The sequence below is a fragment of the Talpa occidentalis genome, unplaced genomic scaffold (assembly GCF_014898055.3).
Source record: "Talpa occidentalis isolate TD23 unplaced genomic scaffold, MPIMG_talOcc4v2.1 talOcc4.8, whole genome shotgun sequence".
NCBI classification, from domain to species: Eukaryota; Metazoa; Chordata; class Mammalia; order Eulipotyphla; family Talpidae; genus Talpa; species Talpa occidentalis.
In genome coordinates, this window is record NW_023605194.1 from 19348782 (window position 1) to 19375858 (window position 27077).

The 27077-nt window shown below is 45.7% G+C and overlaps 1 protein-coding gene and 1 non-coding gene across 14 annotated transcripts in view; both read right to left on the minus strand.

Moving 5' to 3' along the window:
* Nucleotides 1-550: 550 nt before the first annotated feature.
* Nucleotides 551-27077, minus strand: part of GBF1 (golgi brefeldin A resistant guanine nucleotide exchange factor 1) — a 115137-nt gene continuing 88610 nt past the window's right edge. For 2 of the 13 annotated variants that reach the window (XM_037496022.1, XM_037496023.2), the window contains exons 6-41: nt 26686-26794; nt 26129-26189; nt 24516-24570; nt 23708-23806; nt 20800-20947; nt 20127-20350; nt 19428-19596; nt 18617-18828; nt 18208-18306; nt 17416-17610; nt 17007-17193; nt 16252-16392; nt 15891-15979; nt 14733-14935; nt 14147-14270; nt 13463-13588; nt 13122-13204; nt 12224-12460; nt 11847-11940; nt 11305-11481; nt 10921-10985; nt 10710-10833; nt 10452-10523; nt 10207-10301; nt 9815-9968; nt 7756-7981; nt 7088-7248; nt 6704-6950; nt 6386-6591; nt 4971-5121; nt 4735-4865; nt 4444-4545; nt 4054-4167; nt 3716-3896; nt 3426-3554; nt 2147-2966 (exon numbers count right to left, since the gene is read on the minus strand). In XM_037496022.1, coding sequence (XP_037351919.1) covers nt 2698-2966; nt 3426-3554; nt 3716-3896; nt 4054-4167; nt 4444-4545; nt 4735-4865; nt 4971-5121; nt 6386-6591; nt 6704-6950; nt 7088-7248; nt 7756-7981; nt 9815-9968; nt 10207-10301; nt 10452-10523; nt 10710-10833; nt 10921-10985; nt 11305-11481; nt 11847-11940; nt 12224-12460; nt 13122-13204; nt 13463-13588; nt 14147-14270; nt 14733-14935; nt 15891-15979; nt 16252-16392; nt 17007-17193; nt 17416-17610; nt 18208-18306; nt 18617-18828; nt 19428-19596; nt 20127-20350; nt 20800-20947; nt 23708-23806; nt 24516-24570; nt 26129-26189; nt 26686-26794 — 5259 coding nt within the window. In that variant the 3' untranslated portion in view covers nt 2147-2697. Of the gene's footprint in view, nt 2112-2146; nt 2967-3425; nt 3555-3715; nt 3897-4053; nt 4168-4443; nt 4546-4734; nt 4866-4970; nt 5122-6385; nt 6592-6703; nt 6951-7087; nt 7249-7755; nt 7982-9814; nt 9969-10206; nt 10302-10451; nt 10524-10709; nt 10834-10920; nt 10986-11304; nt 11482-11846; nt 11941-12223; nt 12461-13121; nt 13205-13462; nt 13589-14146; nt 14271-14732; nt 14936-15890; nt 15980-16251; nt 16393-17006; nt 17194-17415; nt 17611-18207; nt 18307-18616; nt 18829-19427; nt 19597-20126; nt 20351-20799; nt 20948-23707; nt 23807-24515; nt 24571-26128; nt 26190-26685; nt 26795-27077 lie in introns of those variants that run through there. The other 11 variants (XM_037496032.2, XM_054690321.1, XM_037496027.1 and 8 more) reach the window with 11 other exon arrangements.
* LOC119235009 (U6 spliceosomal RNA) lies at nt 5732-5837 on the minus strand. Its single transcript, XR_005122765.1, has one exon. It is a non-coding gene; the product is annotated as a U6 spliceosomal RNA (small nuclear RNA).

Below are 27077 nucleotides of genomic sequence, written 5' to 3' on the forward strand. Positions count from 1 at the left end.
AACAAGACTTGTTGAGTAATTGGATGTAGGATGCAAGAAAAGAGGGGAAGGTTTTTGGACCGCAGAAGAAATTGTCCTTTGGGGGACAGAATAAGGGAAGAGCAAATTCATAGGGGATAAAAAATTGCCCCCTTTTTTCACTGAAGAATGTTTAGAAGCCTTTTGAATGGCATGTTTTGTGCTATACATCACAGCACAAAGTTAATAATCTTTGAATATTCACTCCCTCCAAAGGAATTAATTTTTTTAATAATATTTGCAAATCTAGAAGGCATGTAAGTAGAGATGCTGAGGGTGGTTGGACTTGAAGTTAGTGTGTTGGATGGTAGTCTTGACAGTGGACAGCATTCCCTGATGATTAAGTGTACAGAAAGCATTGGAGGACAAGGTCTGAGCCCTAGGACATTCTTCTATTCTGAGGCTGTGGAGATGAGGGGCCAAAACAAAGGAAATTGAAAAAGCATGGCCAGTAGGTAGAGAACCAAGAAAAAAGTAGTGTCTCAGACGCCTAATGAAGAACATTTCAAGGAGGGTGTAATGAACTGCTTACTTGAACTAAAGGTTTTTCTCCTCCTCAACTGAAGCCCAGGGGATGCTTTCTCACAGCCACAGTGAGTCCTGAGCAAGGTAAATAGTCCAGGGCTCAGAGAGCCACATTTTTTGTTGTTCCCAACATTTGGGGGGATGGGGAGGGAAGAGACATATGTACCCACTGTAGATAATTCTGTAATTATTATTCTTCTGATATTATATACTTAGAAAATGCACACTTGTTCTTGATTGTGTGTGATTTTGTAGTGAACTCTTAGCTTACTAGGTAGCAGCCTGTTTCTTCAGTGCTCAACCTTTCATTTCGTAGAAGTTACAGCAAATGTAAGTAGCTTTGAAGAGTTTCTGCACTCCCTCCTTTTTGAATTGAAGCATCATAGGAAAGCCCATGAGGTTTAGAGTTAAGTCAGACCAGGGTTTGAGTCCCAACTCCCTAGTTCATGACTTTCTCTCTCTGAATCTGTTTCCTCATTTTTAAGAGTAAACACCTCTTACACCACAAGTTTGTTTGGGTAATGTACTTATTAACACACAGAGGTGTTATAACAATGTCACTTCTCCATGTTCAGGTCTTAGGTCTCTAGTTTTCCTTTGAACTTTCTGAAATGTTATTTGAATTCTTGTAGGAACGTCAATAAGATTAGCATTTCCCTCTTAATCCACTATTACTTTCCCAAAGATTTTTTTGTCACTTCCACATCATCATTCTTTCTTGTTGATCAGAATTAAGGCCTGAATATTAGTTTCTCTAGTAGCTTCCCTTACTTCTCAGAGACACCACCATCAATGACACAGTCATGTATGTGTCAGCTATTCTTTGTATATCAGAATGAGATTTCTGACAAATCACACACTTTTCTTTGCTACTTAGCAAGGGTCAGTTTGCAATCACTGCAGCTTCTTCCTTACTATTTGTAGATCAACCAAGGGACAGAATACTCATATTCTTTTGCCATAGGATGCCCTTCAAACTTCTTTACAGCTGTCAACACTACTTCTACAGGGAAACAAAAGGAAGCTTCTAAAGGTAGAAATTGTGGGGCTCAGATGGGAGAACAAAGATATTATAGCTGAAGCCAAGAGCACTCATATATAATCCAGGTTTTTCTGCACTCATACTGGAAGGTGCAGATTAGGAGCATAGTCATACTCCTGATTTTCCCAGTGGCAGGGTCAGGCAAAGTTTGTTTAGTAATGGAAACCAGGGAAGATGGAAGATGAGCTTCAGGACTCATGTCAGCATTTTTCCACACCAGGCTGTTTCCCATTTCCAAGGTTCATCTTCCCTCTGGTTCATCTTGCCTCTGACCCCAGTCCAGGTGGTCTCAGATGTATCCTTGGAGCATTTAGTGAAGAGGATAACTCCCCAAATTCCTGGAATGTTCCTGATGACAAAGGTGCACTGCTGTGGTGGTGATGGCAGCAGTGGTGAAATTATCGTATCTGGCTGGCTGGTGGCCAAGAGCCAGGTATATCAGACTTTTGGTAGGCTCAGCCTCCCTTCTGTTCACGCAAGGCCCAAACTGCAGGTATCCTAATAACATGGTGTTCTGACTCAAAAGCTTAAGAAGGAAACCAGAGGGAAAGGCAATGATATTGGTACTAAGACATTTATTACATCATAAAAAGTCCATTGTTTTCCTATATGTACATGCTCCTGTGGGTAGTCCCCCTGTCCAGCCCTACCTCCCCATTCTCCAAGGTGCCAATTAACTCTCCAAACTAACTAATTAATAAAAGAGGAAGAACTGGAGGAGGTGGCCCAGGGCTGATGGGAGTGAAGATGGGAGAAGGAAACAAAGTGCAGAGTGGTTGGCTTGGCTATCAATGCCTGACCATGGACAGGAGGGTGGGCACTGTAGGGATGGCAGTGATGCCTCCCCAGAGCTGTTAGGCTGCAGGTGATACCTGAGTATGCTCTCAGGTTGGACCCCCAGGAATGGAGAGCAGAGGAGGAAGAAGGTCCTGCAGCCTGACTGTGGGTCCCAGAATGGGCAATAATAGTTCTCTTTTTAGGTCCCCATCCAACTAGCAGTAAGAGCAGCTTGGGCTGGGCCTGAAGAGTTTGTGGCCTCTGAGACAGCTGGAAGGGGGCTGCTGGGGACAATCTGGTAGGAAGTATAGGTCTTGAGCTCTGTGGAGTCTGCCTTAGTTGACCTCTGAGGTGGGAATGGGGTCTGTGGGGCGGGATGTGGCCAGCAGGGGTACTGGTGAAGTGGCCTCAATGAGAGCAGGGTTGAGGATGATGGGAAGTGTCATTGGTGGCACACCCACCTGCAGTGGGGAGGCCAAGGGCTGCAGGATCAGTGGAGGTGGAGGCCCATCTAGGGTAGGGCTCAGCCTGCTGGGACTAGAGGCCACTGGTGATCCAGGGGAACTGCTGTTGGCAGGTCGGGGAGCCTCAGGTTTTTCAAAGTCTATAGGAGAGCAAGGTAGCTATAGTCAGATCCCCTCACATTCCCCTGCTGGTTTACCAAAACCCCTTTCCACTTCTGAACAAAATGAGCTTTCCCAGGCTAAACAGTTGGGAATCTCCACTCAGAAATCATTACCTTTTATTTACTCTCTACCGCCTTTGCTGTAACCCTGTTCAGGTTAATTTTGGCCTGGTCTTGACTAAAATCCCTGAAGGGCAACCTCTACATATTTATTCCAAGTCCCTGACTCAGCCTTCTCTTCCCAAACCTAGAAAGTCTCAAGCAGCAAACTCATTATAGCTTATTTGGTCTTTCCATATCCCATAGGAAGAGCAGGCAAACAGGATTCTTTCCTGGCTCACAGACCAGGCTCAGCAGCAATTCAAAACTAGCCAGGGCCACATCTTAGGCCTTTTGCTTCCCAGTTAACACCCAGCCTGCTAACCCAGAGAGACTCACCTAAGGCCCCCAGTTCAGAGGGCATCTCTGGGGGAGGTGGATGGCCAGGTGTCTTGGTGTCACCAGCAGCAGGAGTCAGGTGGGTTGAAGCCAAAGGTTTTGTGGCATGAGGTTCCACGGGCATGGGGTCTGGGGAAGGTGGAGAATCTAGATGGCATTCTTAATGCTTTCTTTTAAGCAGAGCCCTGGCTACCCACCAGTCTTCCCACCACCCTATGGTATAGAGAACCAATTAGCTCTAGACTCTTTGATAGGGACTTTCTTGAATGAAGTTGGGCTGCGCCCCCTACCCTGGATGACAGTCTGCTTGAAAAGTTCATCTCGCAGGTGGGGCAGAAAACAGTCAATACGTTCCCAGGTGATCTCCCAGAGGGCTGAAGGGCTGCCTCCTCGAGCATCTGCACTGTGGAAAATTGCTGCCGTGTCCATCACCAGGAGCATGTTCTTCAGAGATTCAGGAATGGCCTCTGACTGCAGGTGGCAGTGGGATGATGAGAATAGGGGAGAGGGCATGGGGGAACATGGTAAGAAGGAAGCAGTCACCATGTCACCAGGGGGGAAATAGCAAGTCTTCCTAGCAGGTGGTAGAAACAGCATATAGTGGAAGTTGGGCTGAAGTGGAACATACCAGTAAGTCACTTGAGCCTGCGTGCATGTACTTGTCCATGAAGTCCAGGATGGTCAGCCAGAGGGCCGCAAAGGTAGAGAGTGACAGCAGTGGAGACAGGTGCTGTAGGAAGACCTATGGCCCACCAGCCCCTTTCAGCCATGGGTAGGGCAGAAGGCTTCTGTACCCCTCTCCAAGGCTTGGAGGTAAGCCTACCCTATCTTGTGTGGAAATCTTAGTGATTCCTCTGAATTACAGAATTCTCCCAGGTCCCTAGGTCCTCTGAGTCTCCATAGCTGGGATCCCGAACACCTACATTGCAAATCTATGTCCTATTAGAAGCCTTGGCCTCCTTTCTTGCCAAAAGGGAGGTGAACAGAGAATGGGTAGATAAAGGGTGGTGAGCAGTACCTTAGAGAGCAATGTAGAGGCCCTCATCCGGGTCTCCTCCATCCCGCCCACATCTGCAGGGCTTATATTCTCCAAGAGCTTGGTCAATAGAGGAAACAGCACCTGGGGAATAAACAGTCAACATTTCTCTAGCAGGATCAGTTGGCAGCTTTGCCTCCAGTAAATCAGGGTTGGAGTATATGTTACAAAGGAGAAGAGCAAGTGTGTTATAGGCTGAGGACTGACATTAGGGGTTCTTCAGGCTTTTTGGATCTCCTTGAAGTTTACCGTAAGACCAATGGGAAATCCTACCTTGTTAAAACAGGACTCCCATTCCAGAGCGTCTAGCTTCTGTAGATCATGTACCAGTAGTGCTCGCTGCAGATAGGTCAGTGCCTGCATCCGTACCTGGCGCCGGGCATCGCAGCACAGACAGGCAATGCCTGAGAGTGAGAACATGCTCAGGATCCTTCAGACATCCCAATCTTAATGTTTCCCAAGCCCCAGCTCCAGCTCTGCCCCTGCCCTGCCTGCTCCCCAAGGTTTACCCTGCAGTAAAGGGCACCAGCAGTGGGCCCAGAGAGTGCGTGAGTCAGCTTCAATCTTCCGGCCCCCTGTCTCCAGGTGGCGCTGCTCCTCTGCCCATGAGCTATAGATGGAGGCCGCCCGCGTGTGCAGCGTGTGCATCAGGTCTAGCAACTGGAGTCACAGGAGGAGCAGAACATGAGTGGGGTTAGGCGGACACCATTTTCGCCACCCCTACGCTGTCCCTGATTGAGTCCTCAAGGGAGCTCCTAGTGCCAGTCATGCCCTACTCCTACTCTACCCTTCCTACTCCACTTGATGAGCTCACTACTCCAATCTGGCCGTGTTTCCTAGCATTGTGGAGAATTATCCTGTAGAGGGGAGTTGAGGAGGTGTGTGGACTAAGCACCTAATAACCATGAGAAAGTACTTTCAATTCTTTCATACCTTCTGATGATAAAGTCTCATTTTGTTGATCTCATTTTATTTTTTTAAAATATGTAATGCTTGGGGCCTCCCTGGTTAAGGGAGGGTTAAGATGCAACCTATGAAGCGATTTGCAGCCACTGCAGCACAAGTTCAATTCTCAGCTATCAGGGAGCAACCCACATGGCGCAGCAGACCTCTCCTGACTCACCCACTGCTCCCCTCAGCAGTGTACTTAGGTCGATCTGCCTCTTCTGTTCCCCACTCTGTCTTGGTTGAATCCCCTCACCCCCCACACCTCTGGCCTGTACCCCAGCTCTTGCATGCATAAATAAATAAATCTTTAAAAAAAATAAATCAAAATATAGAATGCTTCACAAATTTGTGTGTCATGCTTGCACAGGGGGCTATGCTAATCTTTTTTGTATTGTTCCAATTTTAATGTATGTTCTGCCGAAGAGAGCACTGTTAACCTTAAAAAACAGAAAGCAAACTTTGGGCTCAGAAGCCTTGATGGGCAATCGTTTCTAGACAGATTTAATGATTCTTTGTTTCCCTATTTTTCTAAGGTTACTCAATGTAAGGCAATTAGTTAGCTCTCCATTTATTTAGTGATATAATACAGTCTACTTATAAAATCTTACCTGCCTTGAGTAGACATAGAATAACAATGGAGGAATAAACAAGAAACTGTTGGTTGCCTCTGGCAAGGGGAACTTAGTGGCTGGTGACAGGAATGGAATGGAACTTATATTTTATCTATTTACCCTTTTGTACCTTTTGAACTTTGTACCATGTGCATATAATACCTATTCAAAAAATAAACCTTAATTTTAAAATTAAGCAAACAAAGATAAGTGGCTTGGATATGGTAACATGGTGGAGGTGGTAGCTGAGGGCCTGGGCTGGAAAACACAGGCCCTTTTTGTCAGCCTTGGCTGTCCCTGGCCCCACTGAGGATCCCAATGTCAGGTGCCGGGAGAGGAGAGGTAGTAAAGGGTGCCATACTTACGTCCTGACTGACCTGTAAAGACACCGTATGGTAGCTAGCAGGCACGCCTTCATCGTCATCGTCATCGCTATGGCCGCACCGGGTGGCATGTTGGCTGGATGTTCGAGGTCGTCGAAGCACTGAGCCCTCCTTGGATTTCTTCTTGAAGCGGTTCCCTTTGCTGTCATATTTGTGACTCTTGCCACGTTTCTCCTGGGACTTGCACCCTGAGTAGAGCCAGACCCAGATCACATTTCTGTATCCATGGCCTGCCTCTTCCTCCCTCTCCCTCGGTAGTCACATGGTTACCCCTCAACTGACTTTCATCGAGTGACCCACCGCCATTCAGACTGGCCTCCACAAAGATGCGCAGAGTCTTGACGCAGAGCTCAAAGTTGTCAGGTGTGATATGGGCAGCATCACGCACGATAAAGGACAGCGATTCCACACACTTAAGCAGGGACTTAGTGTCATGTGGCCCAAGATCCAGCCCCACTGTTAGGCTGTACTGATTGACTAGGGGTGAGGAGCCTGGCCGGCTGGACCCAGGCCCTGGTTTGGAATTATCGATGTCATCCTTCCCCACCTGTAAAGTACACAGAAGACCTGTGAATCCAGGCTTGACCTTGATCCTCAATGTCCTTGATGTCCTCTCAGAAGACCAGGAATCTTTCCCAAAGCTCAAGGAGGGAAAACTCACCCACTGCCCATATGCTCACTCACCATTAACCAACCGCTGTTGACCACATCAGCATCTGTTGCTGATCGGTGGATCTTGCCAGGTCTGCCATGGTCAGTGTAGACCTCTGAGTCAGAAGTATACCCTCGGTCCAGACTCACATCATTTTGATGGAAGGAAGAGAGTTCGCTGTCTGATTGAGCTCCTGAACCATCAGGAAGAAAGGCAGAGTCAGGGTGGGGATGTGGGACAAGGGATGATTCTGACTATCAGAACACAAGTGCTGAAGCCTGGCCTCTCCTCTCTTTTGGTCCAGCTGTTTCAGTCCTGTTGCCAGAGAGCTGAGGGATAGCCTTGACAGCCTCTCTCTTAACCTAATAGGGCAACAGGCTAATTTGAGCCCCTGATGGCATCTAGAAACAGCTGCCAGGGTGGGTGTGGTGGTGAGGGCAGAGTTTCTGGGAAAGCAGTCCTTTGGACAGCAGAAAGCCTAGTTTCACAGTTTTTTCTATTGTCTACTTGCCTTCCTGTTGTTTAACCATTGGGTACTGGGGAGAGGCCAGCAGGCACGAGCAGCCCTAGAGGCAGATGGCAGAAGCCAGGCATGTTTAATCTGCCAATCGTGATAGCCTATATTTTGTTTTTTCTGTTTCAATCCTTGGAGCCATAATTGTTTATCTGCCAGTGTGGCTTTCCCTGGGAAAGGACTTACCAGCATCAGGTGCATCGGCCCTGGCTGTGGCCTGCAGGGCTGCTGGAGGCTTCACACCTGAGCCAATGCATTCCAGCAGCGTGAAGAGGGTGGCCCAGTCATCACCTGAGTGGATGTTGGCTGCATTTGTCTTGAGGAGTTCATGGAGGCCATAGGCTACCTGGTGACTGGCCCGGGACAGCACACTGGGCTTCATTAGTAGCAAAATGCGCAGGGAGAGCAGTACCTGGGATAGGGGTGGGGGAAATAAGAAGCAGGAAATGGGAGGTGGGCATATAACTTATTCCCTACCAGTCTCCAGTCTCCTTAGACCAGCAAGGAGTGTGGATAGGACCCAATTTAGGGCACTGCTGGTCTTATTTTTTCCAGTTTTTAAACATTTTCTTAATGCGAAAATTACTGATTCATATGCATGTGAAATAATACAGAGATTCCTTATATACTTGGCCTAGTTCACCCCAATGGTAACATCATGCAAAACTCCACCAATACCACCCAGTCTTGATTATTTAGTAAACGTTAACATCAAATGGAGGGCCTCCCTGGTGACCTAGGGGTTACGTCTCAGTGCTATCACCACCAAGGCCTGGGTTCAATCCCCGGCCAGGGAGCTATCCCACATATGGCACAGCAGACCTCTCTGATCTTGCCCACTGCTCCCCTTAACAGTGTATTTCAGTAAATCTGCCTGTTTTGCTCCCCATTCTATCTCTGGTGAATCCTCTCACCCCCACATCTCTGGCCTACACCCCAGTTCTATGCAAAAAAAAAACAAACAAAAAAAAAACCAGAGTGATTTTTGACTTTCTTCTTTCTGAAGATGTTTGACTATTCTTTGGCCTGTACTTTTCCATCTAAATTTTATGTTTGTCTGTATACAAAAATCCTTGCTCAGATTTTTATAAGAGTTGCATTAAACTTACCAATCAATTTGGGGAGAACTGACATCTTTACTAAATTGAGTCTTCTAATTTACAAATATGGTATGCCTTTTAATTTATTTAGATCTTTCCTTAATATAATTCTCAGGCCTCTCTGGTGGCACAAGGGTTATAGTCTCGGTGCTATCAAGCTATCGCCAGCCACTGTGACTTGAGTTCAATCCCCAGCCAGGGAGCTAACCCACATAGGGCACAGCAGACCTCTTCTGTCTTGCCTACTGCTCCCCTCAGCAGTGTATTTCAGTAGATCCATCTGTTCTGCTCCCCACTCTGTCTCTGGTGAACCGTCTCACCCCCGCACCTCTGGCCTACACCCCAGTTCTTGTATGCATAAGTAAATAAAAATAAATCTTTAACATTTTTTAAATAATTCTCAGCATGCAGATCCAATATATATTTTTGTTATGTGTATATCTAATTCATTTTATCTGAAGTTTTTTTTAAAAATTTATTTATTTATGTATATAAGAACTGGGGTAAAGAGGTGCGGCGGGTGAGAGACAGAGTGGGGAATAGAACAGGCGGACTGACTGAAATAACACTGCCGAGGGGAGTAGCAGGTGAGATAGAAGAGGTCTTCTGCACCATGTGGGACAGCTCCCTGGCTGGCAGGGTATCAAACTCATGCTGCAGTGGCTGCAGATAGCCTCACAGTGCTGCAACTTAACTCCTTGTGCCACCAGGGAGGCCCTATTTGGACCATTTATAAAAGGCACTGTGTTTTTTGTTTCATTTCCCTATGTTTCTTTTGGTATATAGAAATGTAATTCATTTTTGTGTGTTGATCTTATATCCTGTTGAACTTGTTTATTAATTCTATGTTAATTGTCTTTATACTTTTGTGCCAAAAGATCTTGGGGTTATTATGAATAAGAGCCAGGAAACCAGGTGTAGGTCTGGGACTACCACAAGGCAGCAGGGTTGTGAGCACTAGCTTCATAACTGAGGCCATACTAGAAACACCTCCAAAGCTATCTGTTAGACTCCACTAGTATGTGGTTGGTCATGGGCTCTTACTATGGGACACTAAATGTACTGTTTCAGGCCATATCCATAGTTGCCATTGTGACTTTACTCCACTGCACACCTTCCTGCCCTCCCAGCTGTACTCTGCTTACCTGGCCACTGATCTCTTCTCTCCGGAGTAACCGAATGGCCAGGCGCAACAGCCCCACCACAGCCCGCTCCACAAGAAAGCAGAAATCCTGTGCCTGGACACACAGGTGGTATAGATGGTCTCGAACAGTCTGCCACACACAGCCCACACGGTCCCTGAGGAACATAAGGGATGAGAATAGCCTCAGCTGGAGAGGTCACTGGGTAATAAGCCTCCCTTTCTGATTCAGGCTAGGCCTTTCAGAATGTAACAGACAGGTATAAAGAGCAAGCTTCTCCACTTTGTACAACTTCATGTGTTTTTTTGCCCCAAAGCCCACTCAGCAAAATACTCCAGGCTTCCATCCTTTTGGCACAAGTCCACTATGAGACCTGCCTAAAGAGTGTCTTCTACCTGTTCTCCAGCACAATCCTCAGTAGCATCTCCAGGCAGAAAGCAGCATCCTCCTCATCATATGTCTCTTCATCCGGTGTCACTGAGACTAGAGCCTAGAAAAGAACAATAGCAGGAATATAGACATGGAAGAGAAGCCAGCTACTGCCCTTGCCCTGGCTAAAATTGAGACATAAAACACTATTCCCATCTCTCTTCCCAGATCCAGTCAGCCCTTCTATGCCTCTTTCCTCTTCATTCTGTACCTTCATCAGCTCTTGCAGTGATTCTAGCTGGAGGAACTTGCTTTCTGTGATCATCTTTTCTGGGTCACATTGCTAAAGAGGGCACATGAGCAAGGAGGTCAGTGACAAGGGCAGGAGGGAAGAAAATGTCCCCAAGAGCCAGAAAGAGAACAAAATGGGGTGAGTTCTGGTCACCGTCCTGGATAATTCTATTTTTCAGTTCACAAGGCAACATCTGTCCAGTAGGGATAGGTTAAGACTTCTTCACCAGGGAGTTACCTTGATACAGTCCAAGGCCACTCTCTTGGCCTCCTGGTTTTCAGTGGATGGTCCCCGTACACTAGACTGCTCAGTACCACTTAGTGTCAGCCAGCTCACGAAACTCAGCACTGTTGATTCTCCTCTGCAGAAAAAGAGCACAAGCCCTGGTAAGCTCTAAAGTTCTGATCCTCCCTCCTCCCAAGGCCTTCAGCCTCTGATCTACCCTCACCGGTTTGATGGTATCTCTTCCCGCTGTAGTGATATTTTGCCATTGGGATCCACAAAATCTTCTACCTGGAAAAGTAGGTCAGGAAAAATTTCTATCTGCTCTTTGCATTTCCTGCTTCCCCTGGGAAGTTCTCTGGCTTTCTTCTTTTAGTTCCCTGCCTTACACTGTTGACTGGTGTACACCCTGGCGACTGGCAGAGGCTTCTACCAGGCTTCCTTTACAGTTATCCCCCACTCAAGATTTGTGGTCTTATATTTGAGGTGTTCGTGTTAAGCTTCAGCAGGTTATCAGGCCCTGTGCTCTCAGTGAGTTATATATACAGACAGCACATGATCTTGGAGTTCTTGCTTTTTTATTGTTGCTCAGTCTCCTACCAAGAATTACCTCTATCATAGCCTTGGGTAGCAGTTGGGCTCGAAAGAGCTGCAGCATGGCTTCCATGATATTCTTCCAGCCCTCTCTCAAGATGTCACCATGACGGTGGGCCAAATGGAATACTGTCTTGGCTGCAATGTGGGCTTTAGGGTTGCTTCCAAACACACTGGGCAGGTTCTCAATAGACTAGAAAAGAAGATGAGAAGAGGCTTGGGACCTGGCACGTGCTTGGAAAGGAGACTCTTAGGTCTCTACTTTTAGTTCTTTGAGGGTCCTTTTGCTGGCTCTGCTTCAATCCCCCATGAGACTGGTGGGATGGGCTAACCAGGTTAAGGCCTTCCTCACCATTGCATCTCCCCTCCCATTTCCACGACATGACATGACACTATTTTCATGAAGTTGTACAAGACAGAAGGGGTCTAAGCTCTAATGTAGTCAAAGGAGGGTGAGGGAATATGCTGAGGGAAACTAGTTCTGCATATAGGGATGGATCTATGGCTGAAAGAAAGGTGCTCCTTTGGAACTCCTAGACAGTTCCTGTCCCTGCTTACCTCACTGCTGAGAGCTGTGAATTTGCACAAGGAGATGATGAGATTGTCAAACACATCGCTGAGGCCATAGTGGGCGGAGATCATGGCACATTTCCTGTAACATCACCCCCATTTGAAAAGAGTCACTGGAAGGCCAGGCAGCACTTCCAAGTTCCTGAGGAGGCTGGCTTGGGATTCTTTCCTAATCAGTCCCAGGAAGAAACCTTTTACTCTTCAATCTGTTTAAGACTGAGCTTTCCCAAGCTTTAGCCTCCCCAAAAAACTCAGGAGGAACCCCATTCTAACAAAAATAAGAATAGGCATCATAGAGGCATGAAGGAATCATTTTAGCTTAGAAAGGTAGAAGGAAGTCAAGATTAAGGCCAAAGCTGGGCTACCTGAAGCCTGAGATGGCTTTTTGGATGATGGTCTCCTCAAGGCTTTTGTCAAAGACATAAGAAAGTGCAGCAATAGTGGGGCCCCAGGTCATGGTGAAGAGGTCAAGATCATAGCTGCCGGCAGGCACACGCAAGAATATGCCCTCTGGGGTGGCACCTCGATGAAGAAGCACATTCCATACATAGTTCTCCCGAACCAAGCCTGTCTGCTCCTCAGGCATCACAATTTCCTCATTCCTGTAAGATAAGGGAAGGAATGGGTGCACCACTATGAATCTGACTGGTTCCAAACTAGGACAGGGGTTTTGCCCATATGGGCACTCTCCATCACCGAGAGGTCATCAAAACTGCAACTTTGGTCTCCTTCCTACCCACAAGTGAGAAAGAAAGGAAGTATTCCACAATCCACTTCTACCTCCCCCTCCCCACCCCACTAATACACATACCATTTCAAGGTCCTATCTCTAAGTGGGGCTGTTAGATCTTACATTCTTTCTGGGTATGAGAGGATGAACAATTCTCTCTACCTTTTCTGATTTATAATAAATAATTAAATGTCCCATCTCTGACCTCCGACCATCTTCTAGTACCTACTTTTGGTTCTCTACCTACCCCAGAATACATCTTGTGAACTAGGTATGAAAACACAGCTGCTTTGAGTTTGGGGAATGGGCTCATGACATTCCACTTAGCAGGGACAGTTTGGATATTGTGTTACAACACTTGAGTCTAAATATTGTTCAGACTTCTTTAAGGAAGAAATGAGTTGGGAGAGAAGGCACTGTCCACCTAAGTCAAGGGCATATGAGTGATTACAGTCTGAAGTGACCTTAAAATCTGGGAAAGGAAGAAATGTATTTCTCGTTAACAGAGATGCTACACTATTCTTCATACATACTTGATGGCATGGTACATGTCTTCCAGGATGTCTTGCTCAAAATCTTTGCCTCCATTCACACCTTTTAGGTTTTTTCGAAACTCCTAGAAACAGACCAATCAGTTCTGCTGCCTCCCCCCTTTCCCACCATGTATCACTGCTAAAGCCCCACCCAAGGACTTCCTTGGACTGTGGTAAACAGAACTTAGGAAGTAGTAAATGAAAGAATCCACCTCCCCTTCTGGATTGGCCTATCCTCCCTGATTCCCTTGGACAGAAATTTGTCCATTATGCCCATAGATATCTCATGTGCTTCTTGCTACTTCCAAAAGCTGTGTTGGATCTTGTCTGCCTTGGCTTACCTCCAGTGTCATGGGTGCATTCTGTTTGCGAACGTTGTGATTATGCTGGTCAGTATTAAGCATGATGACAGCATAGGCCAGGGCAAAGCAGGCATCGCTATTGGCAAATGGGGAGCCATTACAATTCTGAAAAAGCAAAGACCCCACCTTTGTCAATGCCTTTCTCTACCAATTAAATCCTCATCCACCCACTGGTCAATGCTAGTATAGAGAGGAAGTGCCAGCAAGAAGGTAGCCAACCTTTTTTCAACTCTTTAACAATAGCTGGCTTCGCCATGGAAAGTTTACTGACATTGCTCTCAGTCTTCTTAGGAGATAGGTGGGTCCTTTAGTTGGAGTCATATAAACCCTCAATCAAATTAATTTGGGATAGCGCCTCCCTGGTGATGCAGCAGGTTGAGTGCAGCGCTATGGAGCTGCCCGCAGCCTCTGCAGCAAGGATTCGATTCTGGGCCAGTCAGGGAGATACCCACATGGTGCGGTAGACCTCTCCTGTCTCGCCCGCTGCTCCCCTCAGCAGTGTATTTGAGTCTGCCTGCCTGTTCGGCTCCCCGCTCTGTCTTTGGTGAATCCTCTCACCCTCTTGTGCCTCTGGCCTGTACCCGAGCTCTTGTATAAATAAATAAATCTTTAAAAAAAAATTAACTTGGGACACTAATCTCTGTACCTGTCATTCAAACTCACCCTCCAATGCTCTGTGAATGCCTCCAGTAACCTGTGGATGACTGGTGCTTCCCCAGGCAAGCGGAAGGCTTCCAGATAGAGGCGGAGAGCTTCATCTAGCCGTAGACCCTGAAAGCTGAAGGTACTACAGGGAAAAAAGGAAGAACAAAGAGGCTAAAGATGTGTAAACTGCACATGTTGTACTCTTAACTTTCCCTTTAACCCACTCCAACTGATACAGAGGAGGCTCTGGCCACAGGGAAGTATCTCCTGGTTACTTCTAACACAGATTAGAAATTAACAACATCTAACCTTAGTACTTTTTCACATTAGTGTCTTCATGCCTCATCTGCTGGAACCCAGAATCTAGCATGTACTCAGGAACCTTGCTCTACTCCTTAACAATATTCTCTATGCAGAATGGAGTAGGCTCCCAAAATGGTTTTGTTGGAGACTCTTTCAGGTCCAATAAATATAAATGATGGGAAGAGGAAGAGTGAGTGAACTGGGTCCCCTGCAGGAACTGCTAAGCCTGCTTATTGGGTTGGATTGCTGTCTCCCCAGAATAATCACCAACTATGTCCCATATTTCTTGCAACTTCCTCACCTCACAAAACTCTCCAACAGGTCAATGTTTTTGCGATCACTCACAAACTCTCCAATCATTTTCTTGTCTAGCCGAGGGTTTTCTCGGAGCCATTGGGCTACCTCTGTGTTATCCATTGGGATGGTGAGGAGTCCTTTCTCCTGCAGAAACTGGATCCCCTTCTTTGGTTTCTGATTGAACTGCTCTGTGCCAGTGATCAGCAGCTGGAGAAGAAACACTAGTTGTCAGAAGCTGCTCTGCCTGAGGCAGCTAAGACCAGACTAGACTCTATCACAGCTAATAGCTGGTCACTGAATAGGCTCCCAGAACATGGCTCTAAGTGACTCTAGAACTAAGGCTGGATCTACTGTCCCTTGCTTTCCCGAATCATTGTGTCTAAAATTGACTGAGGAGCTCCTTTTCACTTCTTTTCTGAGTGCTCAAGATGCACAGCCCTCTCGCCAATAACTTGAGGATCATGAAAAAGAAAGAGGTTAGAGCAGCTTTTCTTTTCCTCTTCAGTTTTACATTCAACTCTGGCATCTGTTTATAGCTAGCATCTTGATTCTAGCCTAGCTTGGATTCCCCTTCTTTTGTTGGTTTCTTAGCTCTTATGGCCCTGGGGTTTGAAGGGCAAGGTGAACTGTGATGGTAATTCAATATTTTTATCTATTCAGTCACAGACCTGTAATCAAGGGCACATACAAACCAAAGTTATTTAGGCTGGCAATAAAAGGAAGAAAGGGTTAAATAGAAGGTTTTTCTCTGTGTTAAGAAAACCAAAGGCACATTTATTTGAACTTTACTAAAGCACCAGAATAAATGTCAATTCTTTTTATTGCCAATCATCAACCCAGAGCTAAGATGACCAGTAACCTTCAGTGACCCACATGATTTTAGTTCCCAGGGCTCTTGCCACCACCAGTTAACACCTGTCAGTCAGGGCAGCATTTGCCCAGGGGCATACAAGAGTGTATGCCTAAGTACATGGCTTCATAAGGAGTAAAGAAGGGCTTCAAAGAGACTTGGAGATTGCTAAAGTCTCAACAAGCCCTACACTTTCTTAGGAAGCTGCACAATGAGCTACTAGATTCTCCTTCATTCTCTGGGACAGACACCCTAGAAAGGACACTTGGTCAGAGATGGCAGAGACTTAGTTCTGGGGATATCTGTATGTACCTTCTTTTTGTTTTTAATTTCAATCAGTTCCTGTGGATCTGGCAAAAGGCAGGAAAATCGAGGTGGCTTCCGGGTAAACTTTTTGTCAGCTAGGAATTGGAGGTAGAGAGAGAGAAAAATGTAAGACCTCTTTTACTAGGGTAATGACTTTTAGAAGGCTGCTGATATACTCCAGTGAAAAAGGAGAATGCCTCAGAAATTTTCTTGTCTTCATTAGTCTTCCATTTCCCTAGAAAGCCTGTCTTCTGGATTTCAAAGCAGGGTGAACAGCCAAGGAAGGCTCTTTCAGGTAGTGCTCCCGCTCATCTCCACAAAGCCTTCCAGTTAAAAGGGTTTAGGGTCATGGACACCTAGTACCCACCCCCAGAGTCACCAGTTTCCACCAGATCACTGCATCCTGGCTTCCCATGTTCTGCTGGCAGCCGCCCTCCACTTGGCAGAGTCAGGCCTGGAATGTCTGGGGCCATGCCTACAGCTTTCCCATCACTGGCTGCTTTCTCAGCTGGTGAAAGAGAAAAAGATATGTGAAGAGTTATGGAGTAGGGAGCCAAGCTAAGCTGCAGAAGTTGAGTCCCAAGTCAAGGGACCTGCATGTTTCTACATAGGCTGTCAGCTCTGAACATGATAAACCCATAACCAAGCAAGTGGCCATTAATCCAGGTCAGCCAAGTATTAGATTCTATAATTTAGCAAAGAGATTATACAGTCATTTTCCTTGATCTTCTACAACCTCAATCTCAAGGAAAGATAGGAAAGACTAATTAAAGTAGAGGCAGATACTTGGGGTCATGGAAAGAAGGATTTGGAGCTTTTAGGAACAAAAGCTCTATATCCTTTAATCTCTATTCTCTGTTCTCCCCATAAAGAAATATTAATTCTATTTTTAAAAAAGAAGGCCAAAATATGGAGGAAGAAAAAAGGAGCAGTCCATGAGTTCTGCTAACCTGCCTGCCTGGCCTGTGTTCAATACACCAGACATTGAAAACACAGACTTGGGCGTGTCCCAGGGGAAGTGATACAAAGGTAGGAGAAAGAAATCATCTAGGAAAGAATGGACAAGCATTGAACCCTGGAGTCCTCAGGAATGAAAAAAAAAAAGAAAGAAATGTCTCTTACTATTGCTGCCTTCTCGGGTGCTATCTGCTGCTTCATAGCTAGGTCTGTTTGCCTCTTTCTTCTCCTGCTGGGTGAGGTTGTTAACTTTAGCCTGGCAATGGCCTTCGGTGCTGTCAATCACTGTCAACAGGGCATCAAGAGACAGTAGGTGTGTTGTATAGAGCTGACCGGACACAGGGAAGGCATTCTGGGAAGTAAACATCCAGTAGACTTGAAGTTAGGATACTTGACACTTCAACCAATCATTTCCCAAAAATCCTAAAATCTCCTGTAATGTCCAGAGAAAAATGTCTTTCCTCTGTTTCCCAGCCTTTAAATGTTTCCCTCCTTGTACAAAGCATCCTCACTAATTCTAAAGAGATTTCCGTAATAGAGCTTTCTTATTAGAGGCAGTAATAGTGCTCAGCACCTTGGACAGCAACTTGGTGAGATCCTCAAAGAGGTTGGAACAGTAGTAGTCACAATCATAGTTGATGTAGAGCTCAGTGACAAAACTGGGGATGTGCCAGAGTTGCACAATAGCCTCCAGTGCCATCTCCTTCATTTCATAAGGCATCTTGGGGTTTTCCACAGTGATGATCTCCATCAGCTTTTTGATGTACATCTGGCAATAATCCAGTTAATTGTCATTTGGGTGAGGAAAGAAATCAAGACAGGAAGAGACAAAATTGGATGGGAAAAACATTAAACAGGAATCAGAAGCCATAGACATGCAGTAAGAGACACTTAAAAGGGATTCTATTCCCTAAATACATCGCTTTGATCTTCATATTGCAGATATGGCAAGCTCTACCTCATACCTAATCCAAAATAAGTTGCCTATTGCCCTTTTTGTGCTGTCTAATTAAGTCTTACCTGGTCCTATTTAATGTCTATACAATTTAGTGGCAAAGCCAGCTTGATCTGCACCTCCATTGCAGAGGAAATGCTAGATAAATGAGCTATTCTCACTCATGATGAGGTTACCTGCCAGTTCTCATATTTGGATTCTCTCATTTTACTGCCAGCGAGTTTTTCTTAGGTTCTTTTTAACTTCTCCACTACAGAGACCAGTCAATGAACCAAACCACTGAGGTGAAAAGCATTTCATTGAGGTGAAAAGCAGCCCCTAAATACCACCCTACAGTTAAACAAAGTTGGCCCCACCAAAGATGCCATGCATCTTCTTTTTTCCCCCTTCTTCCAATGTCAGGAAACTCACCTCCAATTGGAACTTGAGGTGCTCCCTCATGCTCTCAAACAGTAGGAAGCATACCCGTAGGGAAGCAGCATAAAGGTTCAGTCGCTCTACACTGAGTAGCTGGATATCAGAGAGGATAGGCATTAGGCATTAGGCACAAACAAGAGAAAAGCAGGAAAGCAAACTGGGTGAAGTAGCCACTGAGGTCCTGAATTCTGAGGGGAGCTCTATATCAAACCATTCCTGTACTTCCCTTTGGCTACTAGAGTCTCTAGGGAACTCCTCTTGACTATGACTACTGGTCAGATGGGAGGAAGGTTCTTTCCTAGGTCCTATACTTAGGAATCAACCAAGCCTCCCTGTGTTTCCTCCAGGCATTGAGAGACCCTGAAAAATAGCCCGGGGCTCTGAACCTCTATAGCAATCTTACCTGGAATAAGTGGCGACACATCTCATCCTTGATGAGGCCCAAGAGGGTTTGGCACTGTGCTACAGGTGCTGACTCAAGAGCCACTGTCAGTAAATGCAGTCCCATGTGTATCATAACCTCTGAGTTGTGGCGGTCATGTGGATTGGTGAGGGAGATGAGGAAGCGGAAGAGTTCACGGATGCAGGGAAGACCATAGGGGACCAAAGCTGTACCTAGGCAAGGGAGGGAAACGGTACTGCTAAGAAACAATTTTGCCTAGCCTGTCCTGCAACATATAAAGGCATTTTCAGGTAAGTGATTTTCATTGAGAAAAAAAAAAGTTTTTCCCACTTCCTATTGTTCACCAGACTCCCACTCTATAAATCCATCCGTGTAAGAGTCCTCTGGTTTCATTCCATTTCCTGACTAGAAAACGGCCTAGTGAGGCCTCCCTGGTGGTGCAGGGGTTAAATCTCAGTGCTATTAAGCGACTGCTAATCACTGCAGCCTGAGTTCCACCCATTGGCCAGAGAGTTAACCCACATGGTGCAGCAGACCTCTGCTATCTCGCCCACTGCTCCCCTCAGCAGTGTATTTAGTAGATCCACCTGTTCTGCTCTGTCTCTGGTGAATCCTCTCACTCCCTGCAACTCTGGCCTACACCCCAGTTCTTGTATGCATAAATAAATTAAAAAAAAAGGGGAAAAAAAAAAAAAGGAAATGGCCTAGAACTTAAACCAGTAGATACCTTGGGCCCAAGATGGTCTAGGCTCAGCTTAGTGGGTAGGAGGATGAGGAAGGTGAGTGGGCAGAGTCTGCTGAGAGTACCCACCTTCTTTTTGGGAGGACTGTGTAAAGCGTACACCCCGGGGATTGACGTAATCCATGTCATGGACAGAGGCAGAGTCAGAGTGATCAGCAGGTGATGTGCACTCCTCTAACACTTCAGGAATGGATTCCACGGATGTTGACTGGGCCTTTTCCACATGGACCCCTTCCTGCTATGACCAGTAGCAAGAGGACATAGGAAGAGGGATGAGGGAAGGACAACAAGGAACTTACGCCCCTGAACTATCTGTCCTCTAAGTATCTTTCACAGATGGCCGTATAAAGCCAGGTCAGTGGACAGTGAGTCAATGCTATATCAACCAAAGATGGCTCAGGGAAGGAGTTAAGATGAAGAGCTTAGAAAACATTTCCTGAAGCATCACCGACCTACAGTGACTAGAATCCTTCAGACAGCAGAGGGTCTCACAGGCTTGAGATTTAGAGCATTACTTTACAGAAAAAGCCATAGCCAGTTTCCTTATGGCTGCTAAGTGCTAACTATATGCATAACTTGATAAACCCCACGGGCCATGTCTCACAGTAAGTCCTGATGTGAGCTTTCTAAACAGCAGAGCTAATTTTGAGAAACAGATTAATCCCCATACTCCAAACTTTGTTTGAGCCAAGGCTTGAATAAAGGATCCAAAGGATCAAGTCACATAGTGAAAGACTAGAGAGAAGCCTTTAGCAATCAAAGTCATACCTGGGGGTCAGGCTGCTCAGGAACTCCTAGCTCACTGCTGCTAGGCTCTGCAGCTGTGCTGTACCCTGGAGAGCTGGGCTGCTCCAGATCAGTGAGGTCTTCCTTGGAGGTGGTCTGGGAGGAGAACTCTATACCACTGTCTGTAGAGGGGCTGACCACTGCTGAGGCAGCTTCTGAACTTGCAGAAGAGATGGGAGTGGGTACATCAATGAAGGGCATGCCTCCTGCAAGGCAAAGTAAATAAGGCTTGAAGAGTCAACTGCTGGAAACCACTACCCTCCATGGAACCAGGAGCTCTATTTGCTAGACTGCATACTAATCTCTGCATATACTGGTCTCCAAAGTAGTCAGAATACCTCTGCAAGGAGAACAACCATAAGTCACTGCAGAGTTGCTAAGTTGTTGCTGTCTAATTTGACTTGGAGTTTTCCCCTTTTTGCTCTTATCAGAAAGACCAAAGCGTTTTAGTATGTTGTTTTTCAATATCAAAATCCCTAAAAGAGAATGAGCTTTTTCTCTGTTTATTCTAACCAGAGTTTTCCCCTTTTTGCTCTTATCAGAAAGACCAAAGCGTTTTAGTATGTTGTTTTTCAATATCAAAATCCCTAAAAGAGAATGAGCTTTTTCTCTGTTTATTCTAACCAGAGGAAAGGAAGTAGCCCAGGGCACTTACCAGTGAGATTAGAGGATAAATTAGTTCCATTGGGAGTGGGCTGTTCTGAACCTGGTGTAACTTTGGTCATATGGCGAGGGGGCCGAGGAGATCTCTTCTGTTTCTTCCACTTGGATGAATCACTCATGCCTCCTGCTCTCATTTTCAGCTGGAAATATCACACCTGATTAGCCCTGGTATTCAAACTAAGTCTCTATCCCTACAAATTGCCCTTCTCTTAGTCCTACTAGTCCCTCAAAAACAGCATCTGTACCACAGGAACAATCCAGACCATCAGAGCACAGTCCTACTCCTCTAACCTGGCTTCTACACTTGTCACTTTACAGGTCAGCCTGGCAGCCTCTATGTGGAAGGTGACATTCTGCTATTTTAGGCTAGTCACTGATAGCTCTACCACTCACATATCACTCTGCTTCCCTGAGTCCTGGGTGGCAATTCTGATGGTGCCTGATGCTCCTACAGAAAAGGTCAGGGTCAAGACTCCTTTGCCCAGAGATTCAGATCTCTTGTCCCAGGACTCACTGGCTTTCCTTCTTACCTACTTGCGGAGTGGCTTCCTACTCCTAGTTCTTATCCAACTATGAGAGCCTACTCCTTCCAAGCCACTCTTAGCTTTCCTATTGCTTTATGAATAGGGCCTACAGCATAAACATATTCCTTACTTTTTGGAATATTTGCATTAAATTAGTCAAAGATTCATTCCATGGAGTTAGGAAGTAGTAGAAATCAAGTTGATTTGTGGAGTTAGGCATGGAGGATACTGTCAGGCAGCTGTTCTGTTCTCTGTTGCTCCCAATTTTGGCATATCTATGGGACCACATTTTCTTCTCACTGGTAGTTTTTCTCCATGCAGTTTTGTTTTCAGATGGTGAGACTATTGATTTTTTGAGTCTTTGCTCTACTCCATTTCCCTCTCTTTGTATTTCTTTTCCTTCTGTAGCTTCTTTTTAGTCACATAGGAAACTCTATCATCTGTTGACTATACAGGATGTAAATTTTGGTGCAATTTCTCTACCTTAAGTTCACAGCTACTTTGTTTAGGCCCATTTTGCTTTCCTAGTCCTGATGCATTTTTAGTGAGGGTTTGAACCCAGTCCCCTTCAGCGTTATACTAAACTATTTCTAGACTGACAGTCTATTCCTGGAGTGGACAATAGTACTTCTCTTCCAGGAACCATTAGAACAGCACTAAAAAAAAAGAGTGGAAGCCTGCCTCTTTCTAAAGGCTGAATATACCTAGATTATCCTTGACTTGTTCAATTTGTTCTGATATTTAGAGGATAAGTCTCCCTTCCTCAAGCACCCTGCAAACTTCAGAAATCAGTAACCTTGATCTCTTTGCTTAGAAACCACATAATTCTTCCTTCCTGAGTCATAGTTCTACCCATAAAGGAGAGAGATCACAACTTTGCACTGAATTTACACTTAAAGAGTCCTTCCACCTCCAAAATTCCTGTTGTCATTTTGTCTAGGCCCTGAATACTGTGGCTAAGCAGGAATCAGGATGCCTTCTCCAGGAACCACTGAAGCTTATCTAGGTGAAATTCAAGGTAAAAAATGTTCTGGGGTAATGTCAGTCAAATATACAGATAGGCAAGAAGCCCAGGAGATCAATGAGGGAAAACAAGAACCTCCTGTCTTCAATTGTGACTAAGCTCCCCAAAGTACTAACTACTTTTGTGGGTTATATCTCTTCTCTCTAAGCAGCTGTCCACCCCCTACAACCCCATTACAGGGACTCCAGGTAGTCCTACTTCCACTGAGAAACTAGTTACTCACTGAGATACTTTCCCACACTAGGGTCAGTCCTTCCCTAGCTTCTGCAAATCTAGCACCAACATGATTAGTTCAGTAAGTATTCTCTGCCTCCTCGTAGAGAAGAGATCAACAGGCTGCCAGTTCTTACAAGTGTTTCAGCCCTTAAAAAGCTTAAATAGCTGTGCTTCCTGTCCTAAAGTGATGGGGAGGTTTTCATGGAAAAGTAAGCATCTTATATATATAACTCTGTATTTCCAAGGGACAATATAAGGTTTACAAAAGAAGGGCAGGTCCTAGATTAATAATCATGGCAAAATGCTGGGTAGCCACTGAAGAGAGCTGCAACTTGAGACAGGCAAGCACACAAATGAAACTCGAGACAATGCATGCAAAGAGAACACAGGCCTATGGACTATCCAGTTAGGGGTACACACACTAACACACACAGTTCTTCTCTCAGTGACCTATATGTCGACAACTATACCTCTAGCATGTGCCCTCTGTGAAAGCTTAGACTCGGTTCACTTATAGGCTGATTTTTAAAAGACAGAGGACAGAGATCTATATAGATCTCAAAGTATCCTGGTGGCCAGGTATATCTTGGCACCTTGTTCCTTTCCATCCATCTAGAGTCCTAAACTTTGGAATGACTGTAACTGAAAAAGCAAACAAACAAAGAAAAAAAAACCTCAACTAGATGGAAAATACCCTTTCCCTCCAAACCCAGTTCAGGCATCCAGATAGAGTCAAAGACTGTACTTAAGCTATCTATGCCAGTTCTGAGACAGGGAAAAGGTAGAAGAGGAAAGGTTGTAGTGTGAAGGTCCCTCCTGGTTCCCCTAGAAATGGTAGATAGTAAGTTTCTCCCCAAGATATCAGCAGGGCCCATGTTCCGTATCTAGGCTTGCTACATGATGTATCACCAGTTCAAGGCTTCCTTCTGCCTCCAGGCAACCAGATACCCCAGGAAAATCTCAACACTGCATACCTACCAACACATGCAACTCTTCCAAAGCCGTGCTGTTACTAGGAAGGGGTAAGTTGCACTCTACACAATGGAAATGGGACCCAAATGTTACATACAAAAAAATAAACATTTAAATAAACAAATAAGTAAAAAGAGGGAAAAGAGAGGGAGAGGGAGAGAGACCTTGAGGTTCTTAAAGAGTAGTACCCTCTCTAACTGGTTCAGGGCTTTGGTCTGCTCCCCACTACTTAGCTCCAGTTTGTTGAGGAGACATGGAGAAATCTGTGAAAGACAGGCAAACGAACGATTTAAACAGAGTGAAATTAACTCAGACACATGCCAACAGGGCACAGGGCAGGAATGGGGATGGATGGCAGGGGAGAGGGGAAGGTCAGATGCATGCATCAAACAGCCAAGGGTCATCTCCATGGGCAGAAAACCTCTTAGGGCTATAAGCAGAATCCTCATTAGAGGCCTGTGGAGCCTAGGATTCTGATCAAGATATAGAGAGGCCATTTTCTGACCACTGTTCTTCTAGCAGTTTGAAAAACTTCTAATTTGGAGCCAGGCTTGATCTGTTTCTTCAACAGAGACTAGCCCAAGCATGAGTCCAGTCTAATCCAGCATTAGGTTGAGATTTGTGGGGTAGCCTCTCTAGGCCTCCTACCTGCAGACAAGGCTAAGCCCTTAGGAATGGCAGGACTTTCACCTTTACGATATATATTTTTGGACTAGCCTGATGGGTCATACCCAGTTTCCATGAAGGACTGGTTCACCAGCTTATGTGGCAGGTTGACAAAGAAAGGCTGGAAAGGAAGGTTGGGGAAGGAGAGGATCTGGGAAAGAGCAATTTCTCACAAAAGGAGTGTTAAGCTATGTTTGAGATTCCAGACCCATTTAGACAAAAGTATGTTTCTGCTAAGCAAGGGTATCCAGGAAAATGCCCATAACACTAAAGTTGGGAGACCCATATTTGGACAACAGGTCATACCTTCTTCATGTTGGTCCCCACATAGTTCTTGGGCTCTTCTTTAAATTGAGGTAACCTATAAGATAGAGAATCCCATGAACTGTCATTAGAGATAATAACAAACTTCTCCTTTCATGCCAGCAACTACCCAAAGATGCTAAGGTCCAGAACATGCCCATTTAGGAAAAGCTAGAAAAGAGAAGAAGGCTAATTTCACTCTTTCAAGAGCTTCATCAAAGAGCTACAGAATCGGCCTCCCCGTTGGCGCAGCGGTTGAGCGCTGGGTTGCGGGGCTGCCCGCAGCCTCTGCAGCGCCGGTTCAATCCCCAGCTGCTCCCCGGTCACTGGAGGAGGGTCCCACATGGCGCGCAGACCTCTCCTGCCGCCCGCTGCTCCCCTCAGCAGTGTACTTCGGTCCTTCTGCCTGCTCTGCTCCCCGCTCTGGTGAATTCTGTCACCCTCCCGCGCTTCTGACTGTGCCCAGTGCTTGTATGTATCAATCAGTCAATCAATAAATTAAAAAAAAAAAAAAAAGAGCTACAGAATCTGGGCAATGTAATGACATGAACATTTCCTGAAAAAGAAGGTTATCATCAGGACGAGATGACTGAGTGCGTGGATGCTCTTTACATCCTTAAACTGACTCCTTTCTGCTTATGTTCTGTTTAGCAAGTATTGCTAAAAGCCAAATGATGGGGTGCAAAATCCCAGAAGACTATGCAAAGGGTGAGAAAGTTGAAATTCTGAAATCGATACATTTGAGCCTGAGGATTAAGAAGCTCTTGCAGCAGGATCCAGGGGGCAGATCTAGTCTGTAATGATAAGGATTGTTATTTATAGATCTGAGAATAAAAAGAAGCCCCATGGACAGCTTTTTTACTTTTTTAATAGACTTACTTTTTAAGAGCAATTTTAGTCTTACAGCAAAATTGAGTGGAAGATACACTGGTTTCCCATGTAAGTTCTGTCTGACCTGCCTTTCTCACAGGTAACTAACCTCTCCCATTATCCCCTAAGGGAGGCTTTAAAGCATTGCTTCAGCTCTTCTCAAAGTTAAGTCTATTGAAAGGAGGTGTAGGAGAAAGGTAGTTAAATTTAGTATGAAACAGTCTCCTTGGCCCTAAGTTGAGGATCTTAACTCGGGTAAACAGCAGTCTTGGTTTGCCTGAGACTGAGGGGATTTGTGGGGCTGTGAGACTATAGGACTTTCAGTGCTAATCAGGACAGTCTAAGCAAACCATGATTGTTGGTCACCCTAACCTTGATCCTTTCTCACAAAATCTGGGCTGAGTTTTGAGAGCTCAGCAACTTGTTCCAGGCTTCCTTAAATTTGTCTTCCTCTCTGGGTTCCTTTCCCCAGCTGCTAACTGCACAGAAACAGACACAAGTTTGGGAAGCAGAATGAGGTCTGTCAGCCTAGCTCAAATAACCCTCTGCCTCCCCCTGAGGCCAAGCCAGCTCCCTCCTTTCTCCCTTGCTTGGTTATCCTGGGCCCAGAGAACTACCCCCATCTATAATCCCAGTGGCCTCTGATGTGGCTGTGGGGTTGGCCAGGTCCCTGAAGTGGCTGTGTGGAAGCAGGCAGGCTCAAGAGGCCTGGGCAGCCAGGCTGAAGCAAACAGCAGCAGGTTTACCTTGTGAAGAGCAGCTGCACCATGTCTACGAGAGTGTGCTCTGCGGATTTTCTCAATAACTCTGCACAGGCAAAAACAAATAACACAGGTGTCATTACTTGCTGTGCTATTATCAGGAGGCTTCTCAGAGCAGACTCCCCTCCAAACCTTGTTTACCAAGGATTATGCCAAACTTATTAAAACCAGCTCCAGTTCAGCCTGGCAGTTATAACTTCATGTGCCCACAAGATGGCACTACTGAGTCAGGGAAAAAAAGGGGTGCAAGGATGCATTCTCAGGGTTTGCAGGCTGGTATGATCCCAAAAACCCCAAGGGAGGGAAATTTGGTGCTTGGGTTAAGTCAGTCTGGGTCTATCCCAATTCCTGCACTGGTACAATGGGCTAAGGTCTCTATTCTACCTGTGCAACGGTCAAGTACAGAAACATGACACCACAAGGTAGGTGATGGAGAAGCCCTGAGTTTTTAATTTCTCTGAGGTTCAGAGATAGCAACCTGTATTCATACTCACAGACACTGGCCCCAGGAAAGGCAAAGGGCCCAATATCCAAGCACCTACCACTGAGCCTCATTTCAAAGCAGATCCTGAAGCAAGACTGCATAATCTCACACACAGATTCATTGGTTAAGTGGGCACCCACTGGGGTCAGCAACAGAGTTCGCAGCACCTACCAGTGAAAAAACAGAGGCGATACCGTGATAAATAAGGCAGCTTGGGTGAAAAGGGGTACACCTGAGATCAGGGAAGGTATCTCCTGTTCCACTAGTCTCCTAGATAAGTATGCAGGTGAAAGAGTGCCAGGAACACTGATCTCATTTCAATTGGGAGAGGATTCGCTCAGGAACTTTTCTTGGAAACCATCTTTACTCTGCATGACCCTGACATAATTCAGAACTCATTCCAGCCCTACTGGATTAGTCCAACAGGTGGATAGCACAGTCTGCCAGAGG